Source organism: Fundulus heteroclitus, chromosome 1, assembly GCF_011125445.2.
Source record: "Fundulus heteroclitus isolate FHET01 chromosome 1, MU-UCD_Fhet_4.1, whole genome shotgun sequence".
Lineage (NCBI taxonomy): Eukaryota > Metazoa > Chordata > Actinopteri > Cyprinodontiformes > Fundulidae > Fundulus > Fundulus heteroclitus.
The window spans coordinates 32,486,252-32,499,151 of NC_046361.1; the positions used below are offsets into that span (position 1 = coordinate 32,486,252).

Here is a 12,900-nt window from a genome sequence, read left to right on the forward strand (position 1 = left end):
AGGACTGGGAGACCAAGAAAAAGCATCTTAACCGCATACCAAAAACCACGGATCTGTTTGAACAGATCTAAAAATACTTGAATGGATCATGTTGCCGTTGACGTGGGTGTCGTAACAAGACAACTCCAAACATCCTATTAGGCTGAGCTGCATCTTGGTTTCAGAACGTAGAAATTAACGTAAAGGAGTGAAATCAAATATGCTGTGGGATGCGGTCCAATCATCCAGGGCCGTGAATACCTGTCCACAGGTGCCAGACGTCCATTCAAGTGAAGCATTTTCAGAAGTCAGTGGTTTTTACGAAAAAAGCGCTTCTACTAAATCTAAAAACATTTCTGGGTTTCTTGATGTTTGTAAAGAAGAACACAGACGTTCATATTTATTCTTCCCTCACGTTCTGTACAATGAGAACAAATGTTTCTCGCCGTTTTGCTCAAGACTCGAATATATTGCGCTGTTTGTGCATTTGTACTCCTAACGGGTTTAGTACGGTGGCCCTGAAGTGCAAACCACATCGACATATTGAAAACCCCATTTTGAAAAACGCAACATTACCTTGAAAGAAACATAAATTTAAAAATGGCAAAATATTTAAATACCCAAAAACAATTAAATCACTACAACATTTTTTTTTTTTTAAAAACAGGACAACAAATAAAAATCATTATCAGTGATTTCCCACTGGTACTGACCTCTTCCGATTCCGGTTAATGTCATGTTTAAGATTTTGTTGGCTGGAAAATGTAATTTGACATTTTATGTCCTAAACTGTTTTCATTATGTTATTATGTATTTCAATATTTTGTATTTGTTTCCAATTAATGTTTTTCAAGATGTTTTGGTTTTGAATATGTTGACATTTTTTCATTTGTATATGTGCTTAGTTAATGTGTTTTTTAATATGTAATTTGTGGTTGTGTTTAGAGATTTATTGGTGTGGTTTACACTTCAGGGCCTCCGTAGTTTAGATTAAAATTAGTTTTGTTTAAACCAAGGTCTTCTTTCCAATGATGAGTTGAAATTTGGGGGAAAAAATTGTTTTTTTCCCCCTGTTTTTTAGGCCCTTCTTAATAATCATTGGTGCAGTCGTGTGCAGGTTTTTTTCAAATTTATCTATCAGCTGGTATTTTGATGATTTATTCTTTGTGACGAGTCTGAGTTTGGGAGGCCTCGTTACCATCACCCTAATCTTTAGCTTCCTTCACAGATTCTCTATCCGATTCAAGACTCCAAATTTTAACGTTACTACCAATCAGAAGAAACATGTTGGTGAAATTAAAACATTATTTTCCAGCTAAATCTGTGAAGGGTTTGAATAATTTTGAGCTAAAGCAACAATTTTTTTTTTTTTTTTTTTTTTTTTTTAGGGAAAATCATCCATGTTTTGCTTCAAGCTTCCTGAAGTCAATCAGTAAGCATCGTCACATCTGTCATGGTACATTTATTTAAAAAAAAATCCCCAATACAAGTTTGTATAACAGAAAATTAATTTATTTAACTTCAAACGATTGTTTTGAAATAAAAAGTTCAAATGAGTGAAACTTTTTGGTCACTGATTCAGCTGAGGGTGAGACCTCCGACACAAACTGTACACGACGCAGACAGAAATGCAAACGAGTATAAAAGAGGCGGATCGACGACGGCTCATCCAGCGTGGCTGCGGGTCACAGAGCCGCTCACATCGCCATCACAGCGGGGAACACAGCGGCGCCTGTTGAGGGAAGCAAACCTGCTCAGTCCAGACTCTTCCCGGTAAATCAAGTAAACATCTCTGGCTGATGCGCTCTGAATCTGTGTGCTGCTTTGTTCTACCTTGACCGTCTCCCGTATCCGAGTCGGGGACTTTCCAGTCCAGCTGGCGGCCTTTTTCGTAGAGTCCCTTCAGGATCTTCCTTACTTCGTCGCTCCCACCTCCGCGACTGAGCTCCAGGTACTTCCTGTACAGCTGCAGGGCGGTGCGTGCGTCCTCTATGCTGTCGTGGGTTTCCCCCTGAATGTTGAGATCTATCGGCACAACAACAAAAAAAAAAAAAAAAAAACAACGATCTGGCATGACCAGCTGTCACAACTCCTGTGGCTGTTTTACAGATTTAATAAGCGTTCATTTCCAGTTTGGATATTCCAGGAACGCAGGAGAGTCAGAGGAGAAGGTGGATGCAAGGGAGGTTTATTTGCACGCCGCCATTCCCACACAATTTAAAGCATTTAAAATGTTTTTTCTGTTATACAAATAAGTTTACATTTTTGCTTGAGGTATAATTTGATTTTAATACCTGAAAACACACAAAATCTTACAAAAAAAACCCTATAGAACCAATTAATAAACTGCATGAAAACTAGTGTTGCACCGATACCGCACTAAAATGGTGGAATCGGTATCAGCGAGTACCAACAAATGGGACACCGATACCATTTTGATGTTTGTATATAACCGGGAAGTACACATGACATCATCTGCCTACTCCGATTTCTTTCGTATTTTTTTATATTCTTATGTTTTTCTCATTTTCTTTTTGATCCACTGTATATAATTGATGCACCCTTTCCTACTCCTGACTATTGAGCCGATGTGACAAGTGAATTTCTCCAATGTGAGATCAATAAAGACTATCTTGTCTTATTTTATGTCACTTGAACGCAGCCTTCTCTCTCCCGACACTCACTAGTTCTACTGGATTCACTTTGTATTAGTCTTTTTTCCTGCTTTAATAAGGTAGCAGCTTGACAAAGCCATTGTAACAATTATTTTACATCCAAGTAGTATGCTGTCCTTCATATATATATACACACACACATCAATTTCAAACAGATGGTATCGGTATCGGCCGATACTGCACAGCCAGGTTCCGGGTATCGGGGCCAAAAAATGGCATCGGCGCAACACTAATGAAAACCCAACATAAGGGTCTCTCAGGACATAAACAGACAATCTCTGTCAAATGGAAGCTAGAAAATAAAAGATTATTGACTTTTTTTTTTTCTTGGCTTACCCAGAAAATACCAAGCGAGGAATCTCAACGAGATCATTCTCTTGCGAGGCAAGTGGAACAAGTGGACCGTGTCGACGACTTGATCTTTCGGCACCTTGGAGACAGCAGATATACAGTGATGCACTAATGCATAAACGAAAGGTTTAAACGAGACGGACTCAAGTGGAGGAAGACGAACATTAAAAACCCACCAGAAGATTAATGACCCGAAAGTCCTTCTGCAAGCCATGGCCGACGAAGCGAACTCCGGTGTCGATGAGGAAGCGCAGCTTCAGGTACGTGGACTTCAGGGTGGTCAGATGCTTCGAGGAGATTTTAGCATCCAGATCTCCTGGTTTGATTCCAGAATACTGAGTCAAATAGTCGACCACCTGAAAAGTAAACAATAAGTCAGGCGCGTTGGTAACAGCCATCGGATCCAGGTGTGATGGATGAGGGACGCATCTAAAAGCTGCAGGATGGTAGTTCTCACACAGCCCTGGATAAAATAAGGCTTCTCTTTCTGGTCAATGATGACCCTTGGTGTACTTCACTGCACTAAAACTAAAAGTAAGCAACATTTTCATGAAATGAGCGTATTTGTCCATGATTTACACAATCTGCCAGTGGAATAAGATTTTTGCACTTAAAATAGGAACAACACACCTCTATCATGTTATTTCTTTAGCTATCAGGCTCCTCTCCTGTGGAACCAACTCCCAGTTTTGGTCCGTGAGGCAGACACCCTGTCTATTTTTAAGACTAATCTTAAAACTTTCCTTTTTGACAAAGTTTATAGTTAGAGTTGCTCATGTTACCCTGAGCTACCTCTATAGTTATGCTGCTATAGGCTTAGGCTGCTGGAGGACATCAGGGTCTATTTTTCTCACTCTGCTGATTTCTCCTACTGTTCTCCAGTTTTGCATTGCTTGTCGTCATTTCATCTTTTAACTTTTTGTTCTCTATCATTTTTTATTCTTCATAGTAGGTACACCTGGTCTGGCGTTCTGTTAACTGTGACATCATCCAGAGAAGACAGATCACCCGCTACTACCATCTAATGTAGAACAGATTACTGGATCAATGTGTGCTTCTGTGTTTTTTTGTTTCTCTTGTTGTGTCTCTGCTCTGTCTTCTCTAACCCCCAGTCGGTCGAGGCAGATTACCGTTCACACTGAGCCTGGTTCTGGTTCTGCTGGAGGTTTTCCTTCCTGTTAAAGGGGAGTTTTTCTTTCCACTGTCGCTTCATGCTTGCTCAGTATGAGGGATTGCTGCAAAGCCATCAACAATGCAGACGACTCTCCCTGTGGCTCTACGCTTCTCCAGGAGTGAATGCTGCTTTTCGGGACTTTAATGCAACCTGCTGGGTTTCCTTAGAGTAATTTTTTGACCAATCTGTATAATCTGATTGAATTTGACTTTGGAAAGTGTCTTGAGATGACATGTTTCATGAATTGGCGCTATATAAATGAAATTTAATTATTTCTAGTGCAGTATATCTAATTATCTTATTTTAGGGGTCAAAATACTCCTTCCATTGGCAGATCATCGTATTTATCTGCTCAAATCATGGACAAATACACTTATTTCAGGAAAATGTTTACTTACGTTTAGTTCCCTTGTTGCAGTGTTTAAGGTTTGACCCACAATGTTCGATTCTTGCAGTAGCTTTCCTCATAAGGACTATAACACATTAAAGCCTCTCTAAGCTATTTATTCAGCCACAGTAAACATGTGCAGCAGTTTCCTTCATGGAGGAACTAGTTTTGGCTCCAGCAGCTCAACGGGGGATTCAAGCTCATCTCCATATATGCATCAGAGCATCAAAAACTCGCATGTAAAAGTTTTTATCTGATTTTTACTAAACACAAAGCAAATTGCTGCCGACCTGAGCCGATCAAGAGAAAATCAGCTGATTCATTTATGCGTTACTCATTTGTGTACAGCTGAATCTTTGAAATCATAGGCCTTTAATTTCACCGTCAGCACGACTGAAGCACTAACGGACGGAGATAGTTTAGACCGCAGCAATAAAATAATGCAGGGAACGATGCTTCACCTGCTCCTGAGTGGAGATGTAGTCGTCGATGAAGGGGACCCCCTCGTTGGGGCCCTGACCCCTCACACAGGTGATCCTGGCCACAGACATCTGGCTGGGTTTGATGGTGGACTTGGTGCCGTCGCTGCGCAGCTCTGCCTCTTCCTGCGGGCAAAAACACCCAAGATCATTCGGTGCTTGGATTCCAGTTTAGAAGATTTCACGTTTGTCATTTGAGTTTCACCCTTTCAGGGAGGAATCATTGCATTTAAAAGTTCCCTTTTATTCTTTAACAATAAAGAAAACGCAGCTTAACCACTGACAATTTTGGGTTTAACTATATAAAGTCTTAAAAACACACCACTATTCTTTTTATAAAAGGACAATTCGTAAAGCGTCAGCCTACATGCACAGCCAGGAAGAGCGCCAAATAGGATTTATTATTCATCTTCAGTAATTGATGGAAAAGCTCGACTTTAAGAAGAAAAAAAAAACAAGCTTAGTTGTGTTTTATTAAACAGCTAAAATTTGGTCTCAGATCAAATCTATAACAATGAAACAGCAGCTTACTGTCAGAAATAAAACTCCCCTAAAGGTTTGAGTCCTTAATTTCTCATTGGAACATTTTTTTTTCAGTTTTATGAAGGACCCATTATGATATTAATCATTAAAATAATATGTCACAATTATTATGATTTAATATAACATAAATGCAAATAGTAAATATTAACTGTAAAGTAATATTAGCATTCCTACATGTAAATATCTTTACTATAATTATTTGCAGTAGTTCTCCATCCATAATAAGATCTGGTCCAGGGAGCAGCAGCTCCAGGAGAGGAACCCAGACATCCTCCAGCTCATTCTGGGGGGAACCCAAGGTGTTCCCAGGCCAGATGGGATGTGTAGTTCTTCTAGTACGGTCTGGATCTTCCCCGGGATCTCCTCCCAATTGCTGGTAAAAATAAACCATGGGGAGACGCCCAGGGGACACCCTGACCAGATGTCCAAACCACCTGAACTGGCTCTGATTGATGTGGAGAAGCAGCGGCTCTACTCGGAGCTTCCTCCGCGAGGCGGGACCAGAAATCCCTCCACTGACCCAACATGTAGCTGTAAATCTACACATAATTAATGACTGAAGGCAGTCAGATCGCTTAATGTCAACCTCGCTGTGTGCCTGTCTTCCCATACGGCACGTAGGGCTGAACAATTTTGGAAAATAATCTAATTGCGATTTTTTTTCTTAATATTGCGATTTAATGCGATTTTTTTTTCCAGTTTAATTTATCATGTCTTTTTAAACATATACAAACAACAAATCATTTTGTTTCCTCACTGTGCAGATTAGTTGCTAAAAGACCCGCAGCATCTAAACTCAGAGCAGAAATGATTGCGTTCTGCCTACAATATATTTAAACCAAAATTGCAATTTTGACTTTTCTCTGCGTTAAACACAAGCAACAAAAATGGCCTCTAAATAAAGATGTTTGTAAACAAGGACTATTCAAAACAAGAACTTCTAATGTTTCTATTAATCAGAATATTGTTCAAGAGAACAGCTTTTAGTTGATTTGGACATCGATCCTTGTTGAACATAAAGTCCAACCAACAAGCAAGTCTATGTATTAAACTGATTGACCTGTAGTTAATGCTACGTAGGATTATATAAACTCTAAAACAAGTAATAAAATTAGATTATTTCACTGCTGCAACTGTCTTCCCTTCCATGTGGAGGCAAACCCACTTTAAACGTTTTACCGACACCTAATGGACGTGGCTAATTCCCTAATTGTTACAGAGCCAAAAATTGCAGACTCTGCGATTTGGAAATTGCGTTTTTTAAAATCGCGATTATATTGAAAATGTGATTAATTGTTCAGCCCTAACGGCACGCTCACCTGGTTGAGGGTCACGAACTCGGCGTCCAGCCCCACCAGGTCCCCGGCCTGCGGCATTTCACTGACCATGAGGGGGATGAACGTGGCGTGACTCTTCCTCTGCTTACGGGCCAGCGAGGCCTCCGTCAGCAGCACGCTGGCATCTATGGGATTTTTGACTGAAACACAAAACATGGCGCCGTCTGAAAGACCCGAAATTCCGAGAAAAATCAAACGATAATCAGTCGGATTTAAAAGCCGTGACACTTACTGCGGAGATCGTACTTGGAGTGGTAGTTCCTCTTGGCGTAATAGAGGATGGCCGGCACCTTCCAGCTGACGTCAAACTGGGCAGCTTCAGTCTTTCAGTGGAAAGCAAAGCAGAAAGTTCACAGCAAACACGATGCGCCGACAAATTAACCAAAGTGGTAAAAGTCCTACCTTATCAATGGGTTCGATCAGAAAATCGTTGAAGAGGTACCACTGCTGGTGTGTGACTCCCTGGAACACAGACGTCAATTTAAACGTGAGTTTTTAAGACAAGAATCCATACAAAGCACTGTGAGAAGTTACAAAGCTTAGAATATTGTTTCTTAACCAAATTTGGATTTAAACGTCTCTAACGTGATTCATGTCTGCTGGGCTCCTTGGTCTTCAGTGCTGTTTGTTCACTGCAAAAAGGGAACTAAAAGTAAATAAAAGTTGCTTAGAATTTGTATATTTTTCCTTGATTTGAGCAGCTAAATAAGACTGTTTGCCAATGGAATGAGAATTTCTACCCCTAAAATAAGATAATTAGCTATCCTGCACTGTAAATAAGATGATAGAGATGAATTGTTTTTATTTTAAGTACAAAAATCTTATTCTATTGGCAAATTGTCTGATTTACCAGCTCACATCAAAGAAAAATACATTAATTTCAAGAGGATTTTACCTACTTTTAGATCCCTTTTTTGCAGTGTTCACTAATAACGAACCTCTGAGGCCAGAAAGGAGGTCAGGTATTTACTGATTAGTCGACTAATGGTTTTACCTAGGGAAGGGGTGTCAAAACTTTTTGTCACCTTGGCCATAATTTGTTTTGAGAGCCAAAAAATATAATAAAAAAGAAAATGCAACTACCAGAAATGTATACTGATTTGCTTCTTACCTGCTCCGCAAAACATGAGCATGCAACATTTTTAATAAACAAATCAGTCAGATCTTCTGCAGGAAATGGATGTGTAAGTTATTGTAGATCCAAAACCTAAAAAGTGCTTTTTGCACATTTGTGCCTTTTTAAAAGATGGTCATCCGGTTTGCAAATACTGTTGGGCTTGATTGGACAATTTAAATTTTATTTATATAGCGCCAATTCACAACATGTCATCTCAAGGCACTTTAAAAAGTCAAATTCAATCAGATTATAAAGATTGGTCAAAAAGTTTCCTCTCTAAGGAAACCCAGCAGGTTGCATCAAGTCTCTCCAAGCAGCATTCACTCCTCCTGAAAGAGCGTAGAGCCACAGTGGACAGTCGTCTGCATTGTTTTTAAAAAAATACTCACATGTACACTGTGACTTCTCCTGCATTGTCTACATTTAAATTGTTTACTTTTAAATCACTGCTTCACCCTATACTGTAATTTCATTTTACTGCAATTTACAAGCTGTATTAGGGCTGAACAATTAATCGCATTTTCAGTATAATCACGATTTAAAAAAACGCAATTTCCAAATCGCAGAGTCTGCAATTTTTGGCTATGTAACAATTAGGGAATAAGACGCGTCCATTAGGTGTTGGTAAAATGTTTGAAGTGGGTTTGCCTCCACATGGAAGGGAAGACAGTTGCAGCAGTGAGATAATCTAATTTTATTACTTGTTTTAGAGTTTATATAATCATACATAGCATTAAGTACAGGTCAATCAGTTTAATACATAGACTTGTTTACAAACGTCTTTATTTACAGGCCATTTTTGTTGCTTGTGGTTAATGCAGAGAAAAGTCAAAATTGCAATTTTGGTTGAAATATATTGTAGGCAGAACGCAATCATTTCTGCTCTGAGTTTAGATGCTGCGGGTCTTTTAGCAACTAATCTGCACAGTAAGGAAACAAAGGGATTTGTTGTTTGTATATGTTTAAAAAGACATGATAAATTAAACTGGGGAAAAAAATTGCATTAAATCGCAATATTAAGAAAAGAAATCGCAATTAGATTATTTTCCAAAATCGTTCAGCCCTAAGCTGTATGCAACGAAATTTTGTGCTGTACGCACTCTGTGCATACAAAATGACAAATAAAGCTGTCTAAGTCTAAGTCTTGTTGATGGCTTTGCAGCAATCCCTCATACTGAGCATGCATGAAGCGACAGTGGAGAGGAAAACTCCCCTTTAACAGGGAGGAAAACCTCCAGCAGAACCAGAACCAGGCTCAGTGTGAACGCTCATCTGCCTCGACCCACTGGGGGTTGGAGAAGACAGAGCAGAGACAATAAAAGCAACACAGTGTAATTTTTTTTTTTGTCTATTCTCAGCAATACGAACAGGAGTCGTTATTTGAAAGCGCTTGCTACATTTAGCCAATTTTAATAAACAAATTAGAAAGCAGATATCGGTGCACCAAAGTTTGCATGAGAGTAAAAGCCACTGGATAGATGTGGTCCTATTTACTATGAAATGTGCGCTTAGTAAAAGACAAACACTTTGCGCTGAAACCAAAATCTTCAACTGCGAGAAGATTTCAGCTTGTCTGTTGTATAATTTTGCCCTAATTAGAAGTAAAACATCCTAATCAGAAGGGCAGACGTTGTCCAAAAAGTCAGTAGAAGGAACCACAACCCGTAGCGCCTTAACTAAATGTTCAGGATTAAACCTGTGCAGGTATTTGGTTTACAAATTAAAGGAAGATTTCATCATTTCTCTCTCCCTCTCTCTACTTGGTCTAAACAGACATATGCAAAAAGCTTTTTTTTTTTGTTATCATTGCAGACCTTTGGCAGGAGGTGTGGAAAAAACAAAAGATTTCAACCTGTTTGTTATAATTTTGCTCTAATTAGAAGTAAAAAAATCCTAATTAGAAGGTCAAAATTATCCACAAAGTCAGTAGAGGGACCACACCCGTGATTTAGGGGTTTCCGGGGTAAAGAAGGCTAAAAATTAACGGCACACCACAAAAAAGTGCTGATTTATCCCATAAAATCCCACAGAGATCCATAGATGTTTGTGTTTTTATTCCGAACAAAATGTGCATAAGTTCTTGGGCTGTGAATAGGTTTAAACGTCATGTTTTTTTTTTACCAGCTAACTTACCTCTTTCCTTTGGTGGTACGTCTCACCCACTTTGATGTGTGCGACCAGGTTTCCGCCGGTGCGAGTGTCCTGGATGTGGGGCACCGTGACCACGAGGTCGTAGAGGGAAACCCCCTCGGCCTCCTCCGCGGCACTGATCTAGTCGTGGAGACGTGGCACAGAGTTACAGCCTTCGCAGGCGTCCGAACGCCACGCTCACAGGTTCTACCCTTACTTCTTCTCCTTCGGACCAGCTGCTGATCTCCAGCCCCTGGCTTTTGCTGATGGACATCTTGAGGGTGGAGGGGATCCAAACGTGGCGCAGATCCTCGGCCCGGGTGTCAAAGGAGAAGCCCTCCGCGCTGCAGATCTCCTCCCCGCTGCAGAAACACGTCAAAATGTGATTTTCTTCAAAAGTTGGACATCCCCTCTTTATGTTTTCTGTTATTTTGTCGCGCAAATAGGCAAAAATGAACTATAATAAATGGAAACAACAAGAAATGTTCGCTCTTGGAGGGCGTTTAGTCGACTATTTGTGCCAAAGCTAATTTATCTGACAGCTGACACTTCTGACGGATGACATGAAGCTGATCTAATTAACTGCTCGTCTGTTTTTCTGATGACTCAGCTAAAAATATAATTAATGCTCCTTAGATATAGACGGATTTCTGGCCAGATGACCGAGTTTAGTGAAGATGAGGTTAATTTTTTTTGCTTGTTGGCAGAATATCAACAAACCTATGTTTAATTGATAAAATTAGATTTTATCCGATTTTTTCGCGGGTTTCTGAAGAAATGTGCTTGTTTTTTCTTTGTGTTTCTGTGGGAGTGTCCAAACAAACCCTCCACACTGCAAAAACAGAATTAAAAATAAGTCAAATTTTCTTGAACTTAGTGTCTTTGTCCTTGATTTGAGCAGGTAAATAAGATGATCTGCCAACGGAATGAGTATTTTGACCCCTAAAATAAGATAGTTAGATGTACTGCACTTGAAATAAGATAACGGAGATGAGTTGTTCCTATTTTAAGTGCAGAAATATTATTCCATTGGCAAATCATCTTATTTGCGTGCTCAAATCAAGGACAACTACACTCAGTTTAAGAAAGTTTGACTTATTTTTAGTATAGTTTTTGCAGTGCAAAGCTAGGATCCATGACTTTCTTCAGTCACCCCTTGTCCTTTTTCTTTAATGTTGTTAATATTGTTCCTAGTTTCCATAATTTCTTATCGCTCGGTGGCAAATACTGACTCCTGTTTCTACCCATTTCTTTCGTTGTGCTTTTTAAATTTTTTAAAGACCCTGTTGCTTCAAGTTTCCTATCCCGCTATTTTAATTTTTCCTCCTTAATTTGTCCTGGAGGATTCAGGTCAACCAGCAGGAAGCAGTTTTTTATACAGTTCTCTTGTTGGGTACATCGATTAACCAGCTGCAGCGCCTCAAATAAGTTTTCAATAAAGAGATCTGTGCAGGTATTTGGTTTACAAATTAAATGATGATTTCATGATTTCTCCCTCCCTGTCTCTACTTGGTTTAAAAAGAAATATGCAAAAAGCTTTTTTTGTTGCAATAAAGTCAAACTGTGAGAGGTTATCATTGCAGATCTTTGGCAGGAGCAAAACGTGATTTAAGATGAGAAATCAAAGGTTTCATACTCTAAGCACCACTCTGTAGGCATGGGTGGTGGCTCGGTGTGCTTTGCGGGCTCCATTGCCTCTTTCTGCATGGCCTTATTGTAGGCATACTGTAAAGAGACACAGGCAGAAAAGCCCGATTAGCTGAGAGAGAAAAGAAATTCCCAGGTGAATAAAAAAAATAAATAAAAAGGAGTCAAGAGTTGGTCACCTCTGCCTGAACTTTCCAGAACTCAGCCTCCTTGGCGCTGTTCACCTCACAGTTTATGACCAGGACATCCGGCAGACACCTGATGCTGCGTGTTTGCACCTGCAGCGTCGAACAAAAAAAAACGTAACGCCACCGTCTCCAGTGTCCGGCTACCGCTCTGAGGTTTGACTCACCGTCGGCTGATACTTCTCACAGTTTTCACACCACGCCTGAGTGTTCTGCTCCAAACAGATGCTTTTCTTCAGAATCCCAGCAAAGTCGTACTCCTTTATGGCTTTATCTACAGAGACACGGTGAAATTTAAGATATGACATCGTCGATATTTTGACAGATCGACGTGGAAAACCACCTTAAGCTCACCCTGGGAGTTCTGCTCTGGATAATGCATGGTGAAGAGCAAGGTGAGGGAGGAGCGCACCGTCTCCTTCCCGCAGCGGCACAGGCTGCTGTTCTCAACTTCAACGCCAAACAGCTTCCCGATGACGGACTCCGCCGAGGAACCCAGAGAGCTGTTAGCGGTTCACAACGCAGACACAAGCCGTTCATCCTCCTCCTGACGTGACCAGGGCTGCACAACAAACCCACGTCGACCCAGAAGCTGCTCTCACCTGCTGCTGGCTCCCCTGTAGGCCTGAGGACCCTCCTGCTCCTGAGTCTCCTGGTGAAGCTGGGTGAGGATGAAGCGGTTCCAGCTCTGGATCAAGCGGCCCAGCTTGGCCTTCCCGGTTTGCTCATCCGAGTCGGCGAGGATCAGACCCAGAGCCGAGGCTTCAGGGATGGTACGAAAGGCTCGGAGGAAGTTACTGGCCTGCAGACAGGGAAATGGAGTTAAATCGGCATGATGGGAAACGTAGGACTGCAAGACAATGTGGAGAATTATATAGAGGAAGGAAGGAAGGAA

The 12,900-nt window shown here is 40.6% G+C and overlaps 1 protein-coding gene across 1 annotated transcript in view; it reads right to left on the reverse strand.

Annotated features, from left to right (window-relative positions):
* Positions 1-1,465: 1,465 nt before the first annotated feature.
* LOC118564927 (PAN2-PAN3 deadenylation complex catalytic subunit PAN2-like) overlaps positions 1,466-12,900 on the reverse strand; it is an 11,990-nt gene continuing 555 nt past the window's right edge. The window contains exons 2-16 of the mRNA XM_036144526.1: positions 12,608-12,855; positions 12,360-12,508; positions 12,173-12,279; positions 12,000-12,098; positions 11,810-11,898; positions 10,391-10,535; positions 10,177-10,314; positions 7,329-7,388; positions 7,159-7,249; positions 6,909-7,066; positions 5,029-5,172; positions 3,182-3,361; positions 2,991-3,084; positions 1,813-2,004; positions 1,466-1,711 (exon numbers count right to left, since the gene is read on the reverse strand). Coding sequence (XP_036000419.1) covers positions 1,677-1,711; positions 1,813-2,004; positions 2,991-3,084; positions 3,182-3,361; positions 5,029-5,172; positions 6,909-7,066; positions 7,159-7,249; positions 7,329-7,388; positions 10,177-10,314; positions 10,391-10,535; positions 11,810-11,898; positions 12,000-12,098; positions 12,173-12,279; positions 12,360-12,508; positions 12,608-12,855 — 1,929 coding nt within the window. The 3' untranslated portion in view covers positions 1,466-1,676. The remainder of the gene's footprint in view (positions 1,712-1,812; positions 2,005-2,990; positions 3,085-3,181; positions 3,362-5,028; positions 5,173-6,908; positions 7,067-7,158; positions 7,250-7,328; positions 7,389-10,176; positions 10,315-10,390; positions 10,536-11,809; positions 11,899-11,999; positions 12,099-12,172; positions 12,280-12,359; positions 12,509-12,607; positions 12,856-12,900) is intronic.